This window comes from Dermacentor albipictus, chromosome 2 (assembly GCF_038994185.2).
Source record: "Dermacentor albipictus isolate Rhodes 1998 colony chromosome 2, USDA_Dalb.pri_finalv2, whole genome shotgun sequence".
In the NCBI taxonomy this organism is placed as follows: domain Eukaryota; kingdom Metazoa; phylum Arthropoda; class Arachnida; order Ixodida; family Ixodidae; genus Dermacentor; species Dermacentor albipictus.
In genome coordinates, this window is record NC_091822.1 from 83,714,477 (window position 1) to 83,737,320 (window position 22,844).

The 22,844-nt window shown below is 46.3% G+C and overlaps 1 protein-coding gene across 2 annotated transcripts in view; it reads left to right on the forward strand.

Moving 5' to 3' along the window:
* LOC135895854 (uncharacterized) overlaps positions 1-22,844 on the forward strand; it is a 51,058-nt gene that overhangs the window by 25,763 nt on the left and 2,451 nt on the right. For both annotated transcript variants that reach the window (XM_065424052.2, XM_065424051.2), the window contains 4 exons: positions 7-107; positions 2,818-2,880; positions 2,978-3,052; positions 14,625-14,678. In XM_065424052.2, the coding sequence (XP_065280124.2) occupies positions 48-107; positions 2,818-2,880; positions 2,978-3,052; positions 14,625-14,678 (252 nt within the window). In that variant the 5' untranslated portion in view covers positions 7-47. The remainder of the gene's footprint in view (positions 1-6; positions 108-2,817; positions 2,881-2,977; positions 3,053-14,624; positions 14,679-22,844) is intronic.

The following is a 22,844-nucleotide window of genomic DNA, read 5'->3' on the forward strand; positions in this document are numbered from 1 at the left end:
ACGCAGATCCACTGGATAAGGCAAAGGCGACCAGGACTGCAACGGAGATGTTCTTTTCATGCAAAAACGATATCATCCGCCAAAATGTCAAGCCATCAATAATACATGTATGTAGGTTCTCTTCTCTTTCAATACCTCTTCTTAATATTTCGTGCCATATTATGCGCAGAGAAAGCTTATTTGATCAATGTAGCTATATCTACAATAATGCATACAGATTTTGTTCTAGGTAAGCAAACCTAAATTTTAACCAGTTATTTTCCATTACGGACAGATTTTGAATTTCTTTGTTTAATTTCCGACATAATTAGGACACTTTCACAAAGGGAGAGCACACCTTTTTTAATGTTCAAGTGCCAAAGGATGTCTATCATCCAGGTCTCGGCAACCTAAATTACATACATGATTACCTACCACTGATTTGCTTTTGGTGTCGACGGCAAGCTCAATCAGAACCTCAATAATGTTACCCATTTTCATAACGCTAGCCTAACTTTCATCCTATTGGGAAAACAGATCATTCTAGTAGCACTAACAAGACACGTTTACACAAATGGCATGGTGTAGAGTCCTTGTGAATCTCCAGAGGGTCCTACAAGAAAAGATATTTCTACGCAACAAATGTTTAATAAAAACGCGGTGCTTCCGCATGGTGGCCTAGATAGTTCCTAGTTGAAATGGGCAACAGAAATTTCTGTCGTGACTACCAAAATTTCTATGCACGACAGAAGTTCCTGGCGTTTCTGTAGTTGCGGCAGACATTTCTGACGTTACGACAGAAATTCTGACGTCGCAAGAGAAACACTCTGTCATGAAGACCAAGAGTTTTGAAGTCGCAACAGAAACGTTCTGTCGAGAGAACAAGAGTTCGGAAGTAAAAACAGCAGCATTCTATCGCGACAGCGATTCTGTCGTTAAAACAGGAACGCTCTGTCGCGACGACACACTTTCTGTCGTGGCGTTAGAAATCGGCCACGTTCTCTAGCAACGACGTAAGTTCTGACGGCGCGACAGAAGCGCTTTCCATCGCTACGCTTTTAAACTGCATGTCAGTTTCACATCGGTGGTGTACACTGTACTTTTCTCTTGCGCGATATTCAATGGTGCGTTTCCTGAATCCGGCAACGCTGATAGCACCGACACCGGCATTAAAGTCGACGAGGCCAATTGTCATAATGGTGCCGTGACGACGAGGCACCAGCAACGCCCTACCCGCCTCCTCAAAATCAGCCGCTTATCCGAATCACATCATCTGCGGCAAGGGCTGCATATTCTTTCTGTTTTATTTGGTAAGATGTGGGACACAGGCCTGTGGATTTACATGTGCCCTTACGCTGACACATTAGCTAATTTTCGAGAAATATTGCATAGGCTGTTGCGTGTGCCTACAAATGTAGGCGCTGGAACATCTGCAATGCTTTTGATGGGGGCTCACGCGCAATTACCACCTTCCAGAGGGCTTTGTGTCGACAGCCAGGGAATTCGAGATAACATTGCATACATTACTGTATGTATACATTACACACGTTCTATACCTACCCTCCTCCCCGCCTCTCACGCGACTTGCAAGAGCAGCAACAGTAGGAGCAGCAGCAATAGCAGTGGAAAAGTTGAAAGAAGAGGCAGAGATAAGCTTCCCTTTAAAAGTGAAGTGATTGCAATAAGGTACACAAGTCGTGTTTATTTTTCTCGGCGAATAGAGAAAGGACGCGAAATGTGAAAAATGACTTGTTACTGCGAGCCCATGCGTAGGAGGACCATCAAGCAATCTCAGTGGGACGGCAAGCTCTTCACCTGGAACTGGGCCGAGCAGTGCCCATAACAGCACGCGGGTTCTCCCATTGTCCCGGTGATTGTTGTGCAGGGAGAACAAGCAAATTATCTCTTCTGAACGGGAAACCTGGGATGAGCTGCTTCCTTTTCAAAGTGTTTGCCGGCGCTCCTACTCCGTGCGCAAGGCTGAGCAGTCACGTGGTACATTAAAGCGAAGCTTTCTCTGCGAACACTATGCAAGGACTTCCTGAGCATGGTTGCTGGGTACTACTGGGTGCTGCTTCGGTCTTGTCGAGTACATCGCACTTAAAAAAAAAACTAGGTGCCCGATGGCGGCGTATATCTCAGTCCCCGAGCAAAGCTGACATATCTTGTTGCTGCTAGGCCATCGCTCGTATACATTTATCGTGCCATACAATTAGCTCTTTCAGAAGATCGCCGCGTGTGTCACATTCAGTAGCACGGGTGTGGGAGAGCATGCGCAAGCGTGCCAGGTTGCTTTGCGCGAAAGGCGAAGGAATCGAATGCAAAATCTTACGTCTTGCGATTAACTGCTTCACAATGTTCCGCTTCGCCTAGATTGCTACATGTGTATTCGATCTTCGTAATCACTTTATATATCTTGCGAGCTTTCTATATATGGCAAAAAAAGAATCCGGCATGTGTTCCATTGCTGGAAAGACCTCACTTTTACGTGTCTTACTAAAACCGCATATTTGACATCTGGACATTTATAACAAGACGCATAAAGTTAGACAATGAGGTTTACTTTCTTATTATATATTGGAACATCAGGGAATAAAATATCACTGCAAGTAACCCGACGAGCTGTAAACAACATGCGCTCTTGGTGTTATTCTCGTAGAGTGACGCGTTGTAATTTCGTTATTGAGGTCGCTGCGTAGCTGGGACACCTTTTATATTCACTGTCACGCGGCTGAAGCAGCGTAATACGTCCACCCTATTGAAAATCCCAATTCACTCTCACAGCGCGATATTTCAGTAGTTGTGACTTCCCGTGCAGTAATTAGACTTTCATTACAGGAAGCCGACAGGCTCTGCGTGTCATGGCGAGTGTGCTACGTCATCGGAGCAGACAACAAGAATGTTCGTAATGCGCAATGCGCACAATTCTTTTATTTTTAAATGCGCGGTTTCTACTGAACCTGACATTTTGGTGTTGTTTTCTTGCTTTCGTATTCAGGCTTCACTGACTTTTGGAGACGTAATAGTGGACTGTATGCAAATGATGGCTCGCACTTGGGTCACAGTGTCCCCGGTAAGCCTCAACATCACTATCACGAGCACCAGTTTAATAGTATCTGTTCTTATTCATGTGCTCAATAGTGGGCCTAACATATATCTGTCATGATTTAATATACCCTTAATGTAATGAATTTTGGTCACTTTAGGAGCTTGTACGAAAAATTGCACTCGGTTATGACTTAAGCTAGCAGACTCGAACGAAATTTACCACTTTTGCCAACGTGCATCTCCCAAAGGAAGCAGTCAGCCACAGGATTCAGTTATGCCTCCACAGAACAATATCTCGGTGGAGCTGTCACTTGAGTACCGGGATACGGAAAATTAAACCTGAAACATTAAACTTCGCGAAAGCGCCAGAAACGCTTGTTTTTCAACGCTTTCTACCGTTACTTTTTTCTATTGTAGCTGCTGTGCTTAAATCAATATTTAAATGATGCGTTATCAATAGGAATAATTATTCACATATGTTCGTGAGAAAATGCACACAGAAACATTAAGGATGATATCATGAATAAGTAAAGAGCTTTCTTATTACAATTAATTATCTCTGAATGTCCGTGGTACTTCTTCGGCCCGGCGTCGTCTTTACTCTCAACCTTCTCCTTCGGGAAGAACGCGTTTTGGAGAAATCTTGTAAACTTAATTTGCTTATTAGAGCGAATTTCAAACCCCAAGTGAGCACTAAAGCGAGAAATTGAAATATTTAAACTCGCGTGTTATTGTTAGCGATAGAGAATTTAAATGAAAAAGATGGTCAAGAACAGAAAGGTCAAATGCTTGACTGCAATTTATGTAGTATAACCTGATTCGCTGAAGCTGGCTGGGTGAGAGAGAGAGAGAAAAGCGATTCTTATCGGTGAGACAGATGGTCCGGCCCTCCAGACCAGGGCTTCCGTTGGTTGATGCACTGCTCTCAGCACAACGTCCGCGAGCCATTTCTTGTCATGTCGGATCCGGGCTGTGCAGGGGGCGTCCAATTGGGCCGTGGATCTGTTGGCTGCAATTAAACTTTTGACATTGGGATTGTGTGCTCACAGGACCGCATTGTGTGGAGTAAATCTCCCGTGGGATCACAGTGCGGCCATTGTGGCATCGCAGTAATGTCCGGGTAATGCTAGCGCAGGGTTACAGGGACCGGAAGTGTGTTTGTGTGGACCTGTCGGCGCAAGAACCGTTTCCGTTCTGGTAAGCGAGTGGTGAGAAGCGAGGGATTTCCTCCTGTCTTTTTGTCACCCTCCTGTTTCAAAGGGGATGCCAATAAACATCGCCATCACCGCCATCCTCATCATGCTGTCGTTTCATGCCTACCCCCTCCCCCCCCTATCATCGACGCAAGCGCCGCGCGTGCTAAAAGGATCGCCAGTCTCGCCCCATCTCACCTCCTCTGTGTGTTCTGTGTTCGTCATATTGTTGGTGTCGTCTGTTCAATTTAACTGTGTTTTATGGACGTGCGTTGCACTCCTTCCAGTCCGCCATGCCCCTAACTTCAAAATATTCTTTTCGCTGCTACGACGTACCTTCCGTGTATACAGTTCTCTCATTTCCTCGTTGAGGGTGGTGGATACACCTAAACAAGAAAATATTTCTGTCACATTCCCCTTGCACCCATCTTCTTTGAGTGAAATATTTGTCAGGAATCGGTGTCACCAGCGTTTATGGACGCTCTAGCCTCTCATTTAGTTGCCTCATACAGGAACGCATGCTATATGACGCTGGGATGCTCGTTAAGTTCAGAAGTAAAATTGGTCTTTATATGTGCGGCACCTGTATTCTCCAAAAATCGTTACCTTTCTTCCCATTCTTTGTGGCCCATTTACTAGATATGAGAAGCTGCGAAACTGTAGTATCGTATAAAGAATATGGAAAGAACTCCATGTGTTAGTATAACATGTGAATTTGTCGTTACTGCTCATCGCTCATAGCAACAGACTGTCCGGTTGCGTGAAAAATTGCGGTGACACTCGCTTCCTGTCGATGTTAAACGTGCATCATTTCCGGATTTGTTTAAGGGCTGCCTGTATAGTTATATAAATTATAGGTAATAAGTTCCCCTGCATTACTTTTTCGCATTAACTTTTCTCGATTCGCCTAGTCTATCTGCGCTGCTAAGCCTCAGGCCGCAGTATCAAATCCCGGCTACGCTGTCCGTATTTCGAAGGGCGCGAACCAAAAAAAATAACGCATGTGTATTCAGCATTAATTGAGCGGTAACAACCCGCTGGTGGTCAAAAATAATCCGGAATCTCCCAATACAGCGCGCCTCGTAATGATGTCGTGGTGCTGTTGCGGGAAAGTAGGGAATTTCAGGTTTTTATAAAATGTGTAAGAATATTATGCTTACACAACGAGAAAACCATTCGTTCATCCCTCTGTCCCATAAAGCGACCGCTTTCAAAATAGCGCTCGCTGCAGCGAGCGAATTCACATTCGTTCTGCCTCTCGCATCACCGCCAACGAAGCGGCGACAATATAGTGCTAACGGCAACTCAGCACACGCCACCCTCAGCCCCTTTCGCAGATCGCTTTCAAGATACGGGTCCGCGTGTCTTTCCTCGACGCTAAGTAAGCGATGAAAACACATCGCGCCAAGCTATCATCAGTCAGCACTGTTTGTCGACATCGTAGATCGCCGTGCCACCGGCCGAGTGCGTTTGATCACGGTTCATAATGGTCCGATTGGTATGGATAATGCGCTGAAGAGTAATGCCATCTTATACCGATCGGAACGTCATTAGGACACCTGCCGCCGCCACCTGCAGTACTTCTAATGTCAAAGTGGGCCATTTTCGCCACCTCTTAAAGCCGTTCATTCCGAAACCGCTGCAGTGCCACAAGTGCCTTCAGTTGGGTCACGTCAGAGGCGTTTGTAATAACGTGGCACTATGTACGTGCTGCGCGTAGTTCGCCACCACGAGATCATGCCCCCAAGAAACTATATTAAATGCATAAACTTCAACGGATGGCACGAAGCTACGTGGAGAAATTGCCCCCGAATCCACAAGGAGTGGAGTATATTGAAGAATATGGAAGGGAAGGCTCTACGCATCGGGAACGAACCAATCCTGCGAAAAAATGACGCTTCCGCCACCGCCACTGACATTCGCCAAAGAACACAAAATGTGACCCACAGGGCCAATCTAATCTAGTGGCGCCATAACCGTGAATTGTGAAACAGCAGTCATTTCGCGGGACCAGACGCAACATCGTGAATGACAAAGAAACCCAAAAACGTGCGTATGACGTCGCCTGGCCTGCAATGCCAAATGCACGCCCACCTGTTGAGCTCGAGCGTCATACATCGCCTCCATCGAACGCACCCCCTGCTTCCGACAAGTTGCCTCAATAGGATGTGCATCTGATTATACTGCTGAAGTCGCTAATGGCTGCGATTCGCACACTTTTGGGAAATGCGCAAACGTCGACCGCTCGATGCGCTTTACAAATACTGAAGGATCTCGTCCATGTGCTTGAAAGCTTGCATTAGAAACATCGCTCATACACTTCTGCGGAAGCGACCATTTCAAGAAGAAATCAAGAATACCTCAATTTTTCAGGCCTCAGTTCAGAGGCCTGGAATCGTGTATTCCCAATTTAGGTCAATTTGTTTGAGAAAATAGGTTTCTGGTGCTAATCATCTGTGAACCAAACGTGAAAACTATCCTGAAACTCGCAGGATACGAATCTTTTGTTTGCGCCCCGTGTGACAAAAGTAGCGAGGTCTTCGTTTATGTTCGTAAGGAGCACACCTAAGTGGCCCAGGCCGTGCCTCCCCATGACGACAACCAGCATGTGTGCCTTAGTATAAAGAGACTCTCCTTCCCACTCATCGCGAGCTACATATCCCTATCAAGTCGTTTACACTGCAAAGGACTTGAAAATATTTTGATGGCGATCTCCAGTGCTTGGATAATCAGAAGAGATTTTAATGCTCACCAGTCCATTTGGGGAAGTACAAGAACCGATTTAAGAGGCAGGGCTCTTTTATCTTTTTCTTCGAGCCATGACCTCTGCATTTTTAATAACGACAGTCCAACATTCTTGAGAGGGTCGTCGTGCAGCGCCTGTCTAGACCTTAGTTTGGTTTCACGATGCCTTACATCGAGCGTATACTGGTCTGCTGACGTAAAAAGACAGGGGGTGTAACCATATTCCTACTTACTTTCCCATCAGGGGTCTAAGCAGCAGGTCTTCCCCTATGGTGTCTCGAACAATTCACCTGCATTTCAAGCCTTTATAAACGTCGAATGTAAGGGCAGCATTGCACGTAGCATTGAGTTTGTGGTTGCGAACGCGATGTAAGCTGCAAGGCACTGCTTCTCATGGTCAACTACTCGTACTGACTTGACATTGAATTAGAAAGGCTTCGCGCTGTATGTCGGCGCGCCGAGAGGAGATATAGACGCGCAAAGTCGATTCTAGACTTTATGGAGAACGTACTTTGGACTGGAGAAATGGAGAATGAACAAATTATACAACGAGCGATGGCTTTCATTTTGTAACTCACTGGGCCAACGCAATGCTCTCTCTCTCTGTCACGTATGGCGAACTATCCAAGGCCTTCGTCACGCCACCCCTCTGAGGCGCTGGGTCTCCACCAAGGCTGTCGAAAAGCAGATGTTGTGGAAGACTTTTGTGAGGCAATTGCAGATGACAGAGAGCTACTAAAGGATCTTGCACTGTACTAAGTTCCCTTCACGCAAGTTTCGGCAGTGGACGAACTTTTCTCCATGGAATAACAGCGGGCTTCTATAGCCACTTGCGCGCGTTCCTCTTCGCTCGGACACTACGTCACGTACGCTGTTATCCGCCGTGGCTGTTACGACGTGGCCCTTTGTCGGTCGACAACGTCATTTATCTTGTGTCTCCGATTCAACAACAGAAAGCAGCCAAACGCCTCTGTGTAGCGCTATTTTTAGATGTCAGGGGCGCTTAGGATAATGTTTCTCACGGAGCCATTCTTAACGCATTCGTGGCTGCTGCAATTGGCAGCTGCACTTTTCGGTGGATGCGGAGCTACCCAACCGAAAGGAGCTTTTTTGTAGTCAGCGAGAAGGGTCAAACTTCCGACCATTACAAGAGCCTTAGAGTTCCACACGGTGGCGTTTTGAGTCCGGTTTTGTTCAACCTGGCTTTGATATGATGGTGGAATTCCCGCCAGTCAGTGATTCTGTGAATTTACGCAGATGACATCTGCATCTGGGCGTCAGGAGTAACTCGAGTGCAGGTTCGCGCATGTTACAAAAGGATGAAACGATGATGTCTACCTACTTTTAGAGACAAGACTTGGAAATTTCAGCAGTAAAGTGCGCACTAGTCGCCTTGACGCAAAAATCGATGACTGGATAGCCGGTGTCTATTAATGACCAGCCTATGTTGTACAAGAGAACCCATCGATATTTAGCGATGATTGTCAACCGCGAACGCTCACGCAGCCCCCATGTATCCTACCTAAGGAAGAGAATCTTCTCTCAATGAGTCACTTTTCAAAGCCATTGCTGGAAAAGGGTGGGGACCGTTGGTGTGCTCTTTGCTTAACTGTACAAAGCGCTCTTCATGAGTTTCTTGCGTTACAGCCCGCCGGTGCTGTCAAGCACCCGGAGGACAAATCTCAGAGTGCTTTAGAGCATGCAAGCTCAAGCGCTTATATTATGTCTGGGTCTAGTACGATGCGCTCCAACATCCTGTAAATTGCCATCGCCCAGAGAACGTCCCATTAGTACATATGTCACCACAGATACCCTTAAAAATCATCTTCCCCACCTTTCCCGACTCCGGTCTGAATGCCTTCCGTATCTCACAGAAAGTTGAGCAGATGCAACCTTTTTCGGGCATTGTCACCTCGTACCGATCCTGTATCCGTTTGATTCCACGCCTGCAGCAAGATCACCTTGTCCTTTTTGGCTTCTCCGGCAGCCACAAGTGCGGCTTTCCGTTGTAGGAGTGGGAAAGAAGTTGAAGGAAAGAAAAAATTGTGCCCTGAATCATGTCGCTCTACATCTTCTGGGTGATTCATACTCCAATCAAGTTTACATTTATGCAGATGGCTCTTCTGCTCAAACCAGCTCTACTGGTGCGGTAGTCTCTGTGTCGATGTCTATTCGCAAGACGTTCAATATCAGCCAAGTCACAACATCGACAGGATCCGAGGTTTCCGCCCTCTATAGCGCCGCGATATATGGGCAGCAACAATCACTACATCACTGTGCTATATTCAGTGATTCAAAGGCAGCCCTGCAATCACTCTTATCAGCTCTGCGCCGCAGCTCATATAAACACTTTGTAGGGGAGATACGATTACGCTACCATCAAGAGATAGACGGAGACCACGCCATTGTATTTCAGTGGCCACCCGGGCACTGCAGCATTACTCCCGATGAAAGTGCCGACAAAGCTGCCCGCGAGGCACATGATGTACGTGAAACACCTCGATACAATTGTCGAGAATGGATGCAGCGCGGCACCTCAGCGGATTTGCCCATATTATTACTGTAAGAAAATGGAACACACTGGAGTGCACCAGCAGACGCCTGTAGGCCAAGGACCCCCATATGACATAGAATATGTTACCTGGCTAAAACTGACCTGAAGAAACACTACAGTGCGCTTGCGAGCAGGAGTTTCTTTCACCAACCCCTACTCATTCCTAACTGGAATGGCAGAGAGTCCCAATTGCAGCAGATATGGTGTCAGGAAAAGAAACGACCAAATATCTGTGTGACTGCCCTACATACAAAGACGAGAGGAGTGTGCTCTTCGTACAGCTTAGTACAGCGTCCTTTCACAGAGGACAACATCTTGGGGCCGTGGCCTCGTGCGTCTGCTATACGCAAGGCCACAAACGTGCTGGCGCGTTTCTTGAAATGAGCCAGCCTGTGTGACCGCCTGCGACTAAGTGATGAAGGACTGTGTGTGCAATAATGAAAATTTTGAACTTCTATCTTCCTTCTCCTCCTTCAATTCCCTTTCTCAGTGCAGGGTAACCTACCGGGCTGAGCCGAGATAACCTCCCTGCCTTTCCCTTATGACTTCTTTCTCAATCATCTTCATCATCAGCCTGGCTACGCCCACTGCAGGGCAAAATCCTCTCCCATCGTTCTCCATACACCCCGGTCTTGTGCTAATTGTGGCCATGTTGTCCCTGCAAACTTCTCACTCTCATCCGTCCACCTAACTTTCTGCCTACCTCTGCTACGCTTCCACTCCTTTGGAAGCGAGTCCGCAACCCTTAATGGCCACCGGTTATCTTCCCTCTTTATTACATGCCCTGCCGATGGCCATTACTTTTTCTTAATTTTAACTAAGATGTCTTTAATTTGCGTTTCTTCCCTCTCCCAATATGCCCTCTTCTTAGCCCCTCCTAAAGTTACACCCATCATTCTTATTTCCATAGCTCGTTGCATCTTCCATAATTTATGTAGAACCCTTTTCATAAGCCTCCAGGTTTCTGCCCCATAGGTGAGTACTGGTAAGACATAGCTGTTATACACTTTTCTCTTGAGGGATGATGACAACCCGCGGTTCGTGATCTGAGAATGCTTGCCAAACGCTCCCCAGCCCATTCTTATTCTTCGGATTATTTCAGTCTCATGATCCGGATCCGCGGTCACTACCTGCCCCGAGTAGATTTATTCCCTTACTACTTCCAGTGCCTCGCTAACCTATCGTAAACTGCCGTTCTCTTCCGAGACTGTTAAACATTGCTTTAGTTTTCAGCAGGTTGATTTTTAGACCCACCCTTCTGCTTTGCCTGTCCAGGTAAGTAAGCATGCATGGCAAATCGTCCCCTGAGTTACGAAGCAAGGCAATATTACCAGCGAATCGCCAGTTACTAATGTATTCTCCATTAACTCTTACCCCAATTCTTTCCAATCCAGGTCTCTGAATACCTCCTGTAAACACGCTGTGAATAGCATCGGAGATATCGTATCTCCCTGTCTGACGCCCTTCTTATTGAGATTTTGTTGCTTTCTTTATGGAGGAGTGCTGTGGCTGTGCAGCCGCTATAGATATCTTTCAGTATTGTTGCATACGGCTCGTCTACACCCTGATTCCGTAATGCCTTCAAGACTGCTGAGGTTTCGACTGAATCAATCGCATTCTCGTAATCAATGAAAGCTACACAGAAGGGTTGGTTATGATACGCACATTTCTCTATCACCGGATTGATATTGTGCATATGGTCTATTGTTGAGCAGCCTTTACATAATCCTGCCTGGTCCTTTGGTTGATAGAAGTCTAACGTGTTCCTGGTTCTATTTGCCATTACCTTAGTAAATACTTTGTAGACAACGGACAGTAAGCTGATCGGTGTATAATTTTTCAAGTCTCTGGCGTTTCCTTTCTTATGGATTAAGCTTATATTGGCGTTTTCCGTGATTCCGGTACGCTCGAGGTCAAGAGGCATCGCTGGATCCGTAGGTTGTAGCCAAGGTCGACCCAAATATGTCGCGAAGCTTCGGGCGAAAAGCGGTTCAGTACAGATTGTCGCCGACATCAGCAAGCGAGGTTATGGGAGCAGCGATTGAAGCGCGACTGCGTTTGGAGGGAACACACATTGGGAAAGAAAAAAGCATTTTTTTTTAATTCAAGCGAGACATAGTTAGATTCATTCAACGAAAATAAAATTCCTGGTCATTTTATGTATTTATGATGAGTTATGAAAATACAAGTTTATTCCATTTTATTATTATTAATAAATGCATTTATTTATTTATTTATTTAGCCCATCGTTAGAGGACGCCACTGTCACTCGGAATGCAATGCACGTCTTGAAATGGGCAGAAAGGCACAGTCGTAAAGTTCACCTGTTGAAATACGCCCCCATCACAGTTTGTGCTTTCTTCCTTGTCGAAGTTTGTCTGAATTTTGTGACGCGGGTAGCTTCATCACTTCCTAATGTGTTCAGTCAAATGTAGTGAGTTACGACCACCAGATAATTGTGTAGTTGTTTTCGTGTGACTGCGCCGGCCGATGGGCTTGGCGTCCGAACGATAGGAGCAGCTCTCTACACCTAAAGCTTTTGTCGGCCTCCAAAGAAAGTATGTTCTGTGCAGGGGTGCGATTTCGACAACCGTACGGCTGCCTTTTCCTGCATCGCTTTTCGCGCTGAAAGCTCGAAACGGCCGTCAAGTTGAATGGCGGGGCATTTGAATATATAGCTCCAAAAGCAGGACAACAAAACAAATTTCGCGCCTTCGAAAACAAAATGACGTTACTTCTACTTTTAACGGACATGGCGTGGCATTTTTTCCTCCACCGGAAGTGTTCCCACCACATACACATGGGGCTACGCCCCATGAACGGCCGATGGACCACCATGTTTTCAACGTACGGGGTCCTATGGAAGCTTCGCTACCGGGTATATTTACCTTGTTATAGCCACGTGCCAGACCAAGCGATAAACTGCGCAAAAAGCAAGGCCGGGTTTTTGAGCGACTGCATGGATGCCGCTCCACCGTGCCCACTGAAGGGGCGTAGTATTTCCAGTGCACTTATATCCTCCTGCGTCCCTGCAGTCGCCTCGAATCCGGCTCCTAGTTCTCGTCTCTCCGCTAAGCCCCGGTAGCACAGGACGTGCCCGCTGTTTAGCACTGCCTATGTTTCTTTTGTCCTCCTAACCTTACTGAGCCCTATCATATCGCATTTACTGCCCGCTAATTCCTCCAATAGCACTGCTACATTCGCCTCACTGGATAACGTTCTAGCGTTAAACGTTAATTGTTAGGTTCAGATTCCAATGGCCGCCTGTCCGGACCCAGAGATTCTTAGCACCCTCTTCTGCGTCACAGGTCTGACCGCCACCGTGGCCAGTTGCTTCGCAGCGACTGAGGACTGAGGGCCTGGGTTTGATTGTTGTATTCAGATGGGACGTTGTGTACAAGTACTGCACAAGGGTGGCCAATCGCGCTCTGGTGAGGGGGTGCATTACTGGGGCGCTATAACGTAAAACTATTCCAAACATTTCTATTCCAATTCTGCTATCAGCCCTCCGCGATTGGTCAAAAACATTTTTCGACCACCCCCCATTTCACCTGTCTGTCACGCGACGTTACAAAAACCGCAATACCTCCCCATCTGATATGATGCGTGCACACTGATTATGCATGATTTCACAGAAAAAAGAAAAACAGTTATTTCTGATTCGACCCCTTTTCGCCATTAGCCCTCGGCTATTGGTAAAATGTTTTCGGGCTGCACCCACTTCACCTGCCTGTCACGCGACGTCACAAAACCGCACGAACTCACCGCGTCAAAGTGACGTGTACGCGATAAAGATGCATTAATATGCCGAACAAAACTGAATTTTTTTCGGAATAGCCGCAGGCTGCCCCGTTCCGAAAGGAATAAAAGATAGCTGCCGCCGGTCGCTGAGACGCTGGCTACTCGCACCTGCCGGAGAGCATGGGTGTATTTGCGTATAATAAAACTTCTTGCGTGACCGTGTAACGTTTTTAAGCACTTTCGACACGTTTACTACCTTATTCGGCCAACTCTTCTTTGCTGAGGGTCAATTTTAGCGTCATTCTTAAGCTTCCGTTGCATGCCACCGCGATTTTCGAGCAGCCACCACAAGCTAAGTAAGGGAAAGCCGACCAATCGCAGACGCCGGCACCACCCTCTTAATCCGGTTATCGGTTTTCAGTGCACTGGCTCTGCCCTAGTGAATCCCTCTCCACTTGAGCGTTCTCCTCGCCTCTTGTCAGCCAATTAGATACAACAAGCCGCTCAGTGTAGGCAATGTTATTCGTTTTTCAAGTAAACAAAAGGGACCTCCTATGAACGAGGAGAGCGTTTGATTGGTCTGTTCAGACAACCCTATGGGTGACCGCCGGTGCTTGCGTCGGCGGTTACGCAAATTTGACGTCAGGAAATTGGAATAGAAACATATTGGAATAGTTTTACGTTATAGGGCCCCTGGTCCTGGTCGCCGGGATGAGGCCGCACTCTAGGCCTGTTTATGCAATTTTATCAATACGCGGATTTTTTTTCCAATCCGGTGAAAATTTCGCGGCACCAGGATTCGAGCCACGGTCCTTTTGCACGCGAGGCGGATGCTCCACCTCTATGCCATCGCTGCAATCTCTCTATACATTATGAAATAATGATTTTTTTTATTACAGCACCACACTACGCTAACAGAAGCGCCACCGCGGTCAGCGCACCCACTATGCATGTGCGGCAACCGCTGCTGCGCCGCGCTGGCACCTCTGACGCGCGTGACGTTATAAACATAGAAGCGCAGGTAACAGAACCGCAGACTAGGTGCCTTTTCTTGTACGCGTATATATAGATATATATATAGTGTTTCTCTTACAGCGCCGCCTTTAGTGGTTCTAATTGGACCCAACAATGTTAAACTTACTTTTGGGAGTTCGCGGAGTGCTTGAAGCCTGCTTGTGCTGCATTGCACAATCCCCGGGATCGGCCCACGCATTCCTGTCCACGGGCCGCGAAACAGATGTTAGCCGGCCAGGGTACCCTCCGGGGACCGCATGTGGTGGATACATACGGGGGCTGTGGGTAGAAATTGTACATACGATAACATAAGAAAGTAATCAAACTCTGTTCTTTGTTTCACGGCCCAGGGTGCCCCGAAGAAGTATAACATTGACGTCGACGCAGTGGCAGCTGTGTACAAAGTAAGTTGGGCGCTCCTTATTCCGAAGTTAAGACGTGTCGTACACTTCCTGTGGCTGTGCATTAGGTAGTAAAGGGGAATTTCATCAACACAGAAAAGGTGACATCTGAAGAAAAACCAAACCCTCTTCTTGCCATTTATTTGTTGACTGTTTCCAATTGCTAAGAAGCTTCTGTTTAACCACTCATAGCTGTGCATCCGTTGTTCTGATTCCTTCAAATTTTGTATTTAAAGCTGGCAAGAAGAAAAACTAAAGTAGGTCGAACTGCTGTTTAAAGGTCATGGATTAGTTTTGGCCGACTGTGGATCAGCCTTGATACACTGACGAATAACCTTGAATGACTCTCAATCATTCTGGTCGACTGTGGCACTAGCTCTTAGGAAATACTACACCAAGTCAAGAGAACCTGACAATAAATAATAGGTTAATTAGCCTTATGTAGCGTTGCATTTAAATTTCAGTCACAGATTCAGTTTTAAAAGAGCTAAATTAACGAATAATTTGTCAACAACCAGTCAGATTAGAAAATAAAGTGTGATCAGGTGGCTGTCTGGCCATTGTTCTTCTAGCTACTCGCATTTAACTTATTTGTTTTGAATAAATGCACATGTCGCTTTCTCTCTTTTCCCAGGCTGCCGCTTGCATACACTAAATACACATATGCTTCTATGTGGTTAAATACGTATGCGTTGAACTTCCCATATTAACTTGCGGCAGCTGCCCGCACTATTTTGTCAAATATTATTTAGGTCGCAAATATAGGTATGCAAGGGTAGCGGGCTAAATTTCGCGCTACTCATGAAACGCGCTCAAAACATGAGTGCATGAATGCTCAAGTTATTACAAGCATCGAAATTAACCCACGCACTTTAAACTGAGTTACGTCCTATAACGTCATATTATTTTCCCCAAATAAAAGCAACGATACGCGTTCAATTCACCGACGTCAGCGGGAAGGCTATGAACCTCGTATAACGTAGGAAAATAAGGAAAGAGGAAGCTTCCACATTTATGTGCGACGCTTTCGATTATATCGGAAGCGTTGATAGGCCATACATCGCGCATAGCATTCACTCAATGTATGCCGAGTTGGAACTTGGTGTCATGTAGAGCTTTCCTGGGATACTTGGAAACATTGCAGATAACGGCAGTTTCAAACTTTGTAGCCCTTGACTAAGAAATTTTCTACAAAGGCTCTGATTAGGCAAGACAGATTAAATAATCACTGTCCGTCTCTCACAACACACTTCCGAATCCATAAATATATAGTCAGCGTGCGTAGCATATTGTCCAGTAAGGAAACGGGCAAAACCGCCTAAACCTATCGTATAAAGCATATAAAACTTGGAGAAAGGGAGCGTTCAGTAATTATTTTCAAAGCACGTAATTAACCCACATACCTCAAACATATGGTACACGTCACCCTTAGAATAAAAAATATATAAATGCTTTACGTTTGCTGTCCTCCAAGCAAAGCGGGAAGATCTTACTAAGCATTTCCATAACCCGCCATTAAACGGGCTGAAAACGAAGGTTTAGCAATTTACACCCTAAGCGACCTACACACTTCAAATTTTGCTGGCAAGTGATCCATAATATTTACCACATTCGCCAAAGATGTAAACTTTGTGAGTAATGTCGTTCTTATAGAGCGTAGCTTCTAGGCGCCCGCGTCTACATTGAGCGACGGCGTAACTCGGCGTCCCCCGGAATTGTACCTCGGCGTAACCGAGCGACAAGCGCAACGAACAGCGCGGAGGAGGAGAGTGCAACGAAAGCGAGAGGAGGAAAATGGAGGAAGCCTCCTTGAAGCACCATGAGAGGGCGCTCACGTCTGCGCATGCGCATTCGCGGCAGCGGCGGCCGTGCGGGCGAAAGAAAAAAATGAACCAGAAAGCTCGCCATCGAGCATAGCGTTCACCGCAAGCATTTTCCATTAACGATTTTGGTCGCATAAACAGCAGTTGCCAGGACGCGGCAACTGATGGCCGATCTACATAGAGGGTCCGTCATGAAAGGTATGCGCATTTTCTGGGAAAAATATATTTAATCACCGCAGCTGTACAAATGGTTAAATTCCTTCAAAATACTCTCCCCCTGCATCCATGCACTTGCGGAGACGCGCCTGCCACGTCTGGAAGGCACCCTGAGAGTTCTCGACGGGAATGTCTCTCAGGAACGTTGTAACGTGCTTTTCAACGTTTTCCACAGTTTCCCAATGCTTTTCTTTCATCGCTCTATTCAGTCGGGGAAACAAAAAAAAAACAGTCGCATGGAAGCAAGTGGGGAGTGTAAGGAGGATGGGGGACAACCGGAGTGTTTTTCAGGGCCAGGAAGTTCGTAACGATAAAGGACGTGTGGCTGGGGGCATCGTCATGGTGGAGCATGACCGTGTCTTTGAGGTCAGCCCTGACACGTGGGGTCCGGCGTTTCAATCTCTTGAACACCTCCAGGTAAAAGGCTGAGTTGACAGTTCCTCCCTGCGGTACAAACTCAAAATGGACGATTCCTTGGGTGTCCAAGAAGACAATGAGCATCGCTTTCATGCGAGACTTGCTCATTCGCGCTTTCTTGGGACGGGAAGATGATCTTATGTGCCACTCGCTGCTCTGCCTTTTCAATTCGGGGTCGTACTCGAACATCCAGGATTCATCTCCGGTCACGACAGAGTTAAGAAAGTTCGGCTCATTTTGAATCAAATCAAACAATTCTTGACAGCGCAAAACTCGAAGTTCTTTCTGATCTTTCATCAACACTTTCAGCGTAAGCTTCGTGCAGACCTTGCGCATTTGAAGATCCTCGGTCACTATCACATGTACCGCATATCTGGACATTGGTAGGGTCAGAATCAGAAGAATCAGAATGGGAATCGGTTTTTATTGAGACGATTACCAAGATTACAGGATGTTAATACGCGGAAGGAGGTCCCGAAGTCACAGACTGCAATGGCACCTACTTTAGTAAACGTAAGAAAACACAAATTCCAGTAGTTTCAGTAAATTGTTAAAATGGAAAAATTGCAGGTTTTAGTATGAATAGCATGATGGAAGAATAACATGTGCATAAATGTCATAAAAAACACTGTAACATAATATCGTTGACAACTAATACAGTAACAACGTAAGTGACGTGAGGAACACAGTATAATTTGCTCACTCGAATGTATATGTAAAGCAGAAACAGAAATTTAACGGTACGACAATGAAAACGAAATGTAGACGCCCTGAAAGAATGGTTGTGAGTAGGAACTAAGCATCAGTATTCGTGAGAATCTAATCTTTTAGCTGTTTCTTGAATTCGTGCTTTTTAAGTGTTTCTATATCCAATGGTAGTCTATTCCAGAATGGGATAGATGAAAAATGGATGCTCTGCTTGCCATAAGTAGAATGTATTTTTGGTAAAATGAAGTTCCTATTTATTGCAAACCTGGTAATATTAGTATTTATTAGAGAAGATTGTGGTATCAAGCTATCGCACCATGTGTAATTGATTTGACGGAACAAAAAGGTACCTACGTTATATTTAACGAGTGGTGTAACTGAAAGAATGTGATTAGATCGCAAAAGATAATAGGCGTCATGGTTATGTGGGCTAAATATAGTTATTCTCATAGCCTCATTCTCTATGATTTGCAATGAGTTTAGATGGGTTAAGTCTCAGTTTCCCGAGCAAGTAACGTAGCAATTGATGTGGGAACGAATAAATGAAACTATAATGATAGTAATATTTAATGCTTACATATGTCTCATGCTTTTAGAAGTACCCTAATCCCGTAGGCAATCTTCTCTTTTACTTTGGTTAAGCGTTCTATAAATTTATGTTTTCTGTCTACTTCTATACCAAGATAATTACATGAAAAACGTCCAGGTATAGGACTTGCGCCAAGAAAAATAGGAGGAATGGAGTGAAGTGTTTGTTGGTGGGAAGTGAATACAACAAATGTTGTTTTAGACGGGTTTATCTGTAGCTTTTAGTATGGCACCACTCCTGCAGACTGTGTAACTCGCCATTAAGGTTAGATACTAAGGGTGGGAGACATTTATCAAAGTTAATGATAACAGTAGTATCTGCATAAAGTGTACATTTCGAAGAACAGAGGCAGTTAGGCAGATCATTGACGTATAATAAAAATAAAATCGGAGCCAATCAGCAGTTTGCTGGATGCCCAAACGACGGTCAGAACGACAAACTTCGCACACACGATCCACGTTTTCTTCGGTTCTGGTCGTTGTTGGGCGTCCAGAACGGGGTTCGTCGGCGACCTCCTCCCGGCCCTCCTTGAACTCATTGCGCCACCTCCCAGACTGTGACCTTGAAATGCAGTCGTCCTTGAAGGCCTCGAACCATCCGGAATGTTTCGGTTGCATTCTTTCCAAGCTTGACGCAAAACTTGATAGCGAACGCTGTTCAAGCGAACGCTCTATCGCGCCGTGTTATCCGCTCAAGTTGCAGGGAGTAAACTGGCGACCGGCTGCGTTTGCAGGTGAAAACCCTCGCCACACTTCTCGACCGCTTTTACCGCGATGCCAAGGATAGTCCTGTCATAAAAAAAAATCATGCGTATTACTTCCATAATGGACCTTGCATAGCGCCGCGCGTCGCTGCTCTGCCATTCGATGCGGTGATTGGTGCGATACTTCAATATATCGAGAAATAAACAGGCGCGTACACCTGCGCTCAAATTTCGCTTCAGGGTGTGCCGTAATCATCAGTAAATGTTTTTTCACAGAAACGTGAAAACATGCATATAACGCTTCTGGTGAGCTTATAGTAGCATCTTAGTTATGTAGCTTTGCTGCAATAAGAAATGGTAACATTCACTCGAAGGCGTGACATTAGGAGTGATAGCATGGGCCACCATGTAGCTGAAGGCGTCTCAGAATGCTGCCACGATGCTGTGTCTGCCAGTAGTCTTGCAGGCATCGCATCTCGATTGTGCACGGAGATGACGCCGAGAAAAAAAAATCGCATCCATCCTAATCTGCCAATTTGGGCTACCAGCAGAGCTGTGAAAAAAAAAGAGAAAAAACTCGTTAGTTTCACCTGAAAAGCGAAGCATCGATTGCGATAGCACATTAGTGGACCGCTATACTGAATAAGCATAGTAGTTTTATCCGCCGTATAAAGCTGTAAACATAGGCACAGTAACTACACTAACAAGCATGGCGTCGAGTCCGAACACGCAAACATGAACACATCTCGCTGGATAACAGCGGAAACTCGCTGTCATAACGGTGAAGTGAGTAAGCGTGGCAGCAGCAGTACACTTCGCAAATGTTTTGCAATAGATAGCGGCCCGGGCGCGCGCTACCCCTTCCCTACCCACAGAGGACCTTATTCCCTTCGCAAATGGCTTTAATAATACAAAGGTCCGGGTGGCCGCGCCAACCCACCCGGACCTTTGTTCTCGCTGTCAAAGGCCATCCGCGTCTCTGGACACCCCCAAACCCTCTGTGCGCGGATCGCGCATGCGCTCTTCGTAGCGGGACATCACGACGGCGGCGCCGACGCGTGAGTGCACCACGGGCATACGTATAACTGCTGTCGCAATTATCATAACTAAAAGAAAACTTATCATTGTTTCCTCTTTACGGTGAAGCAATGAATGATATACAAACATGTTAAAGATACTACGCGAGGTGTAAGACTCGTCACTGTAGTGGCACTATGAAGTGAATAAAACGAACGTAGGTTGACTAAGTAAAAGAAATATGTCCCTATTCTATCACGAGGAAGTGGATGTACGTACAGCGAAGCTGGTGCGGCCGTAAGGCGACGTTACACAAGCACCACCGTCAACACCACAAGCGACATACGTCACGTGCGCACGCACGTGTGCGCAAGTGCACCATACATCATGTATTTTTTAGGTCGTTTGCCAAGCGCAAGTGCCCTATTGATCTAAATTAATGTTCAAAAGTAAATTGCGTCTGGAAATGCGTAAAGTACGACTAACACACAAGCTACACACGTGATAGCTACGGATTACAATACGAATAAGCGAGAAAACATAAACCTTTTACGCGGAAACGGGAAAAAAATTGGAAGATGGCAAAGCTTATGCATCTTCGCAATTTTTATTTTTATTTACCATTCTATCGCATGGACCGCGATAGAATTCGAAGATCCCTGGCTGCTTCTCATGCTTCGTACCAACTACAGCTTTTGTAACCGTAATGTTGAAGGGAACGCTGGAGGCTAACGCTACACACTGAGTGGTGCTTTCTGCCACAATCAGCCTTCTGGTAGAAGCGGGGCCTCTTGCATGGGCCGCTGATGCGCGGAGGCGAGTAACATCTCGATGGTGTTGCATGGAACCGTGCGCACCACGGCATGGTTTGCAGACTCGCTGTAAAAGGGGTTTGTGTTTGAGTTTCCGCATAACAGAATTATGTTTTCTCGTATATTCAAATTACAATCCGACGCAGTCTTGTCTGTAGGTTGCGTGAAAGTCGTACTTTACGATTTTTCTGACGAATTATTATTGAGAAATTCAATTAATTCACAAACGGCTCTGCGCTACACGTGTGGTTGGGTATGCGTGGTTCAGAACGAATTTTCCCTTACGAAACCATCGTCATCGGCATTTCTGCGATACGGAGCCTCTAACGCTAACGCGTGTAAACCTTTTCCAGCTGACATTTCAGGTCAACACTCATTCTTGCAGGCCCTCTACCTGGCGCAATTGGGTTAATGAACGAATTCTACTTTCCAAAGTGTAATGTGCCATTAAATTCTTAATGTGCATGTGACGCAATCCGTGAACGAGGCACCAACTCAGGGCCAAGTTCCAAAGCCGGATTATCACCGTGTGAAAATAACCCCACGAAAAGACGGACAACTATTAAGAGGCCTTCTGGTGCACCAGTGAACGCTTGTTGTGGTTCAAAGACGGAGTCAGAGCCCAGAGTTGGCATAACTTAAATGCACACATGCAGACTTCGGGTAGGCACATCGCAATGCAATTAGGATGGGTGTTGCCTAAACTTTGGAAAATAATTAACAATAAGCACTACTACTTCAACGCGTACAGTACAGAATAAATAGGCGCACCAAGTGTCCACTCGTATTTACCCGTGTTGGTCGTGAGCTAGACGTCCTCGACGTAGCTCGAGGCAAATCTCGAAGAAGCAACTTCTTCGGGAAATACAGTCGCTCCAGAAACTCGTCGGCCAGCTTGTCTGGAAATCCCCTCTTCTGCAGACGGTCGGCCTACGCGTCACATCTGTTCACCGGCGCGGTCTCATTCTCCCGATTCGAGCACGGCGCTCTTATCGCCTCCGCTGGCGTTTTTCGAACTTTCTAATGGAGTCGTGCTCCCATAGCATGAACAAAGCCTGGGAATCTTCAAGACGTTTCACGCGTTTTCGGTCGCCGCCACAGACACATCTTCGAGGAGGGTGTTCACTCATCCGTTGGCACATGCTCGGGCTGTCGCACTTCCCCTCTGGCTGTGCTCGCAGTGTGTAGAGGTCCGAGAGGGTGTTTAGGCGCGCGGCTTCTCTTTCTCTCGCTCTCTGCTTTGAGTATTTTGTAAAGTTTTCAGTCGCCATTGATCGCATCAGTTGACTGTGGCCGATGCGCTCTGTCCTTCTGTCGAAGGTGTCGCGGGCCCATGTTTCCTTTGCTGGCTTAGGTGATTGGCGGCTTCGACTTACACAAAAACTCGGTTCCCTTCCACTATGTGAAGAACCATGACCAGGGAAGCTGTGTATGTGGGCGACTTAATGGCGAACGGCACTTCCGCTGCGGGTCGGCCTGGCACTGCACTATCTTCGAGGTCGGCAAACGTGTGGGGCGTGCTTAACACCTGCTTCACCTCCGCCGCGGGTCGGCCCGGCATTGCACGATCTCCGGTATCGGCCCACGTATTTTTGCTTACCATGCCAACGACACGAAAATTTCCTTCGATGGTAGAATTATACAGCTTCACTGTAAAACTACAGACATGATAGCAAAGGATTGTAATTCGAATATGCAAGGAAACACAACTCTGCAACACCGAAACTCAAACAGAATTCCTTTGTCCAGCTTCCGCGATGGTACAGCTATTGGAGTGTGTTTGCTATACTGTCGATTGCCATCGCAGCGCATGCAGCGCGGCAGAAGCAACATGCAGAGCACCCAAGCATCAAGGACAGGCATGCTGTCTGCACAGACATACTG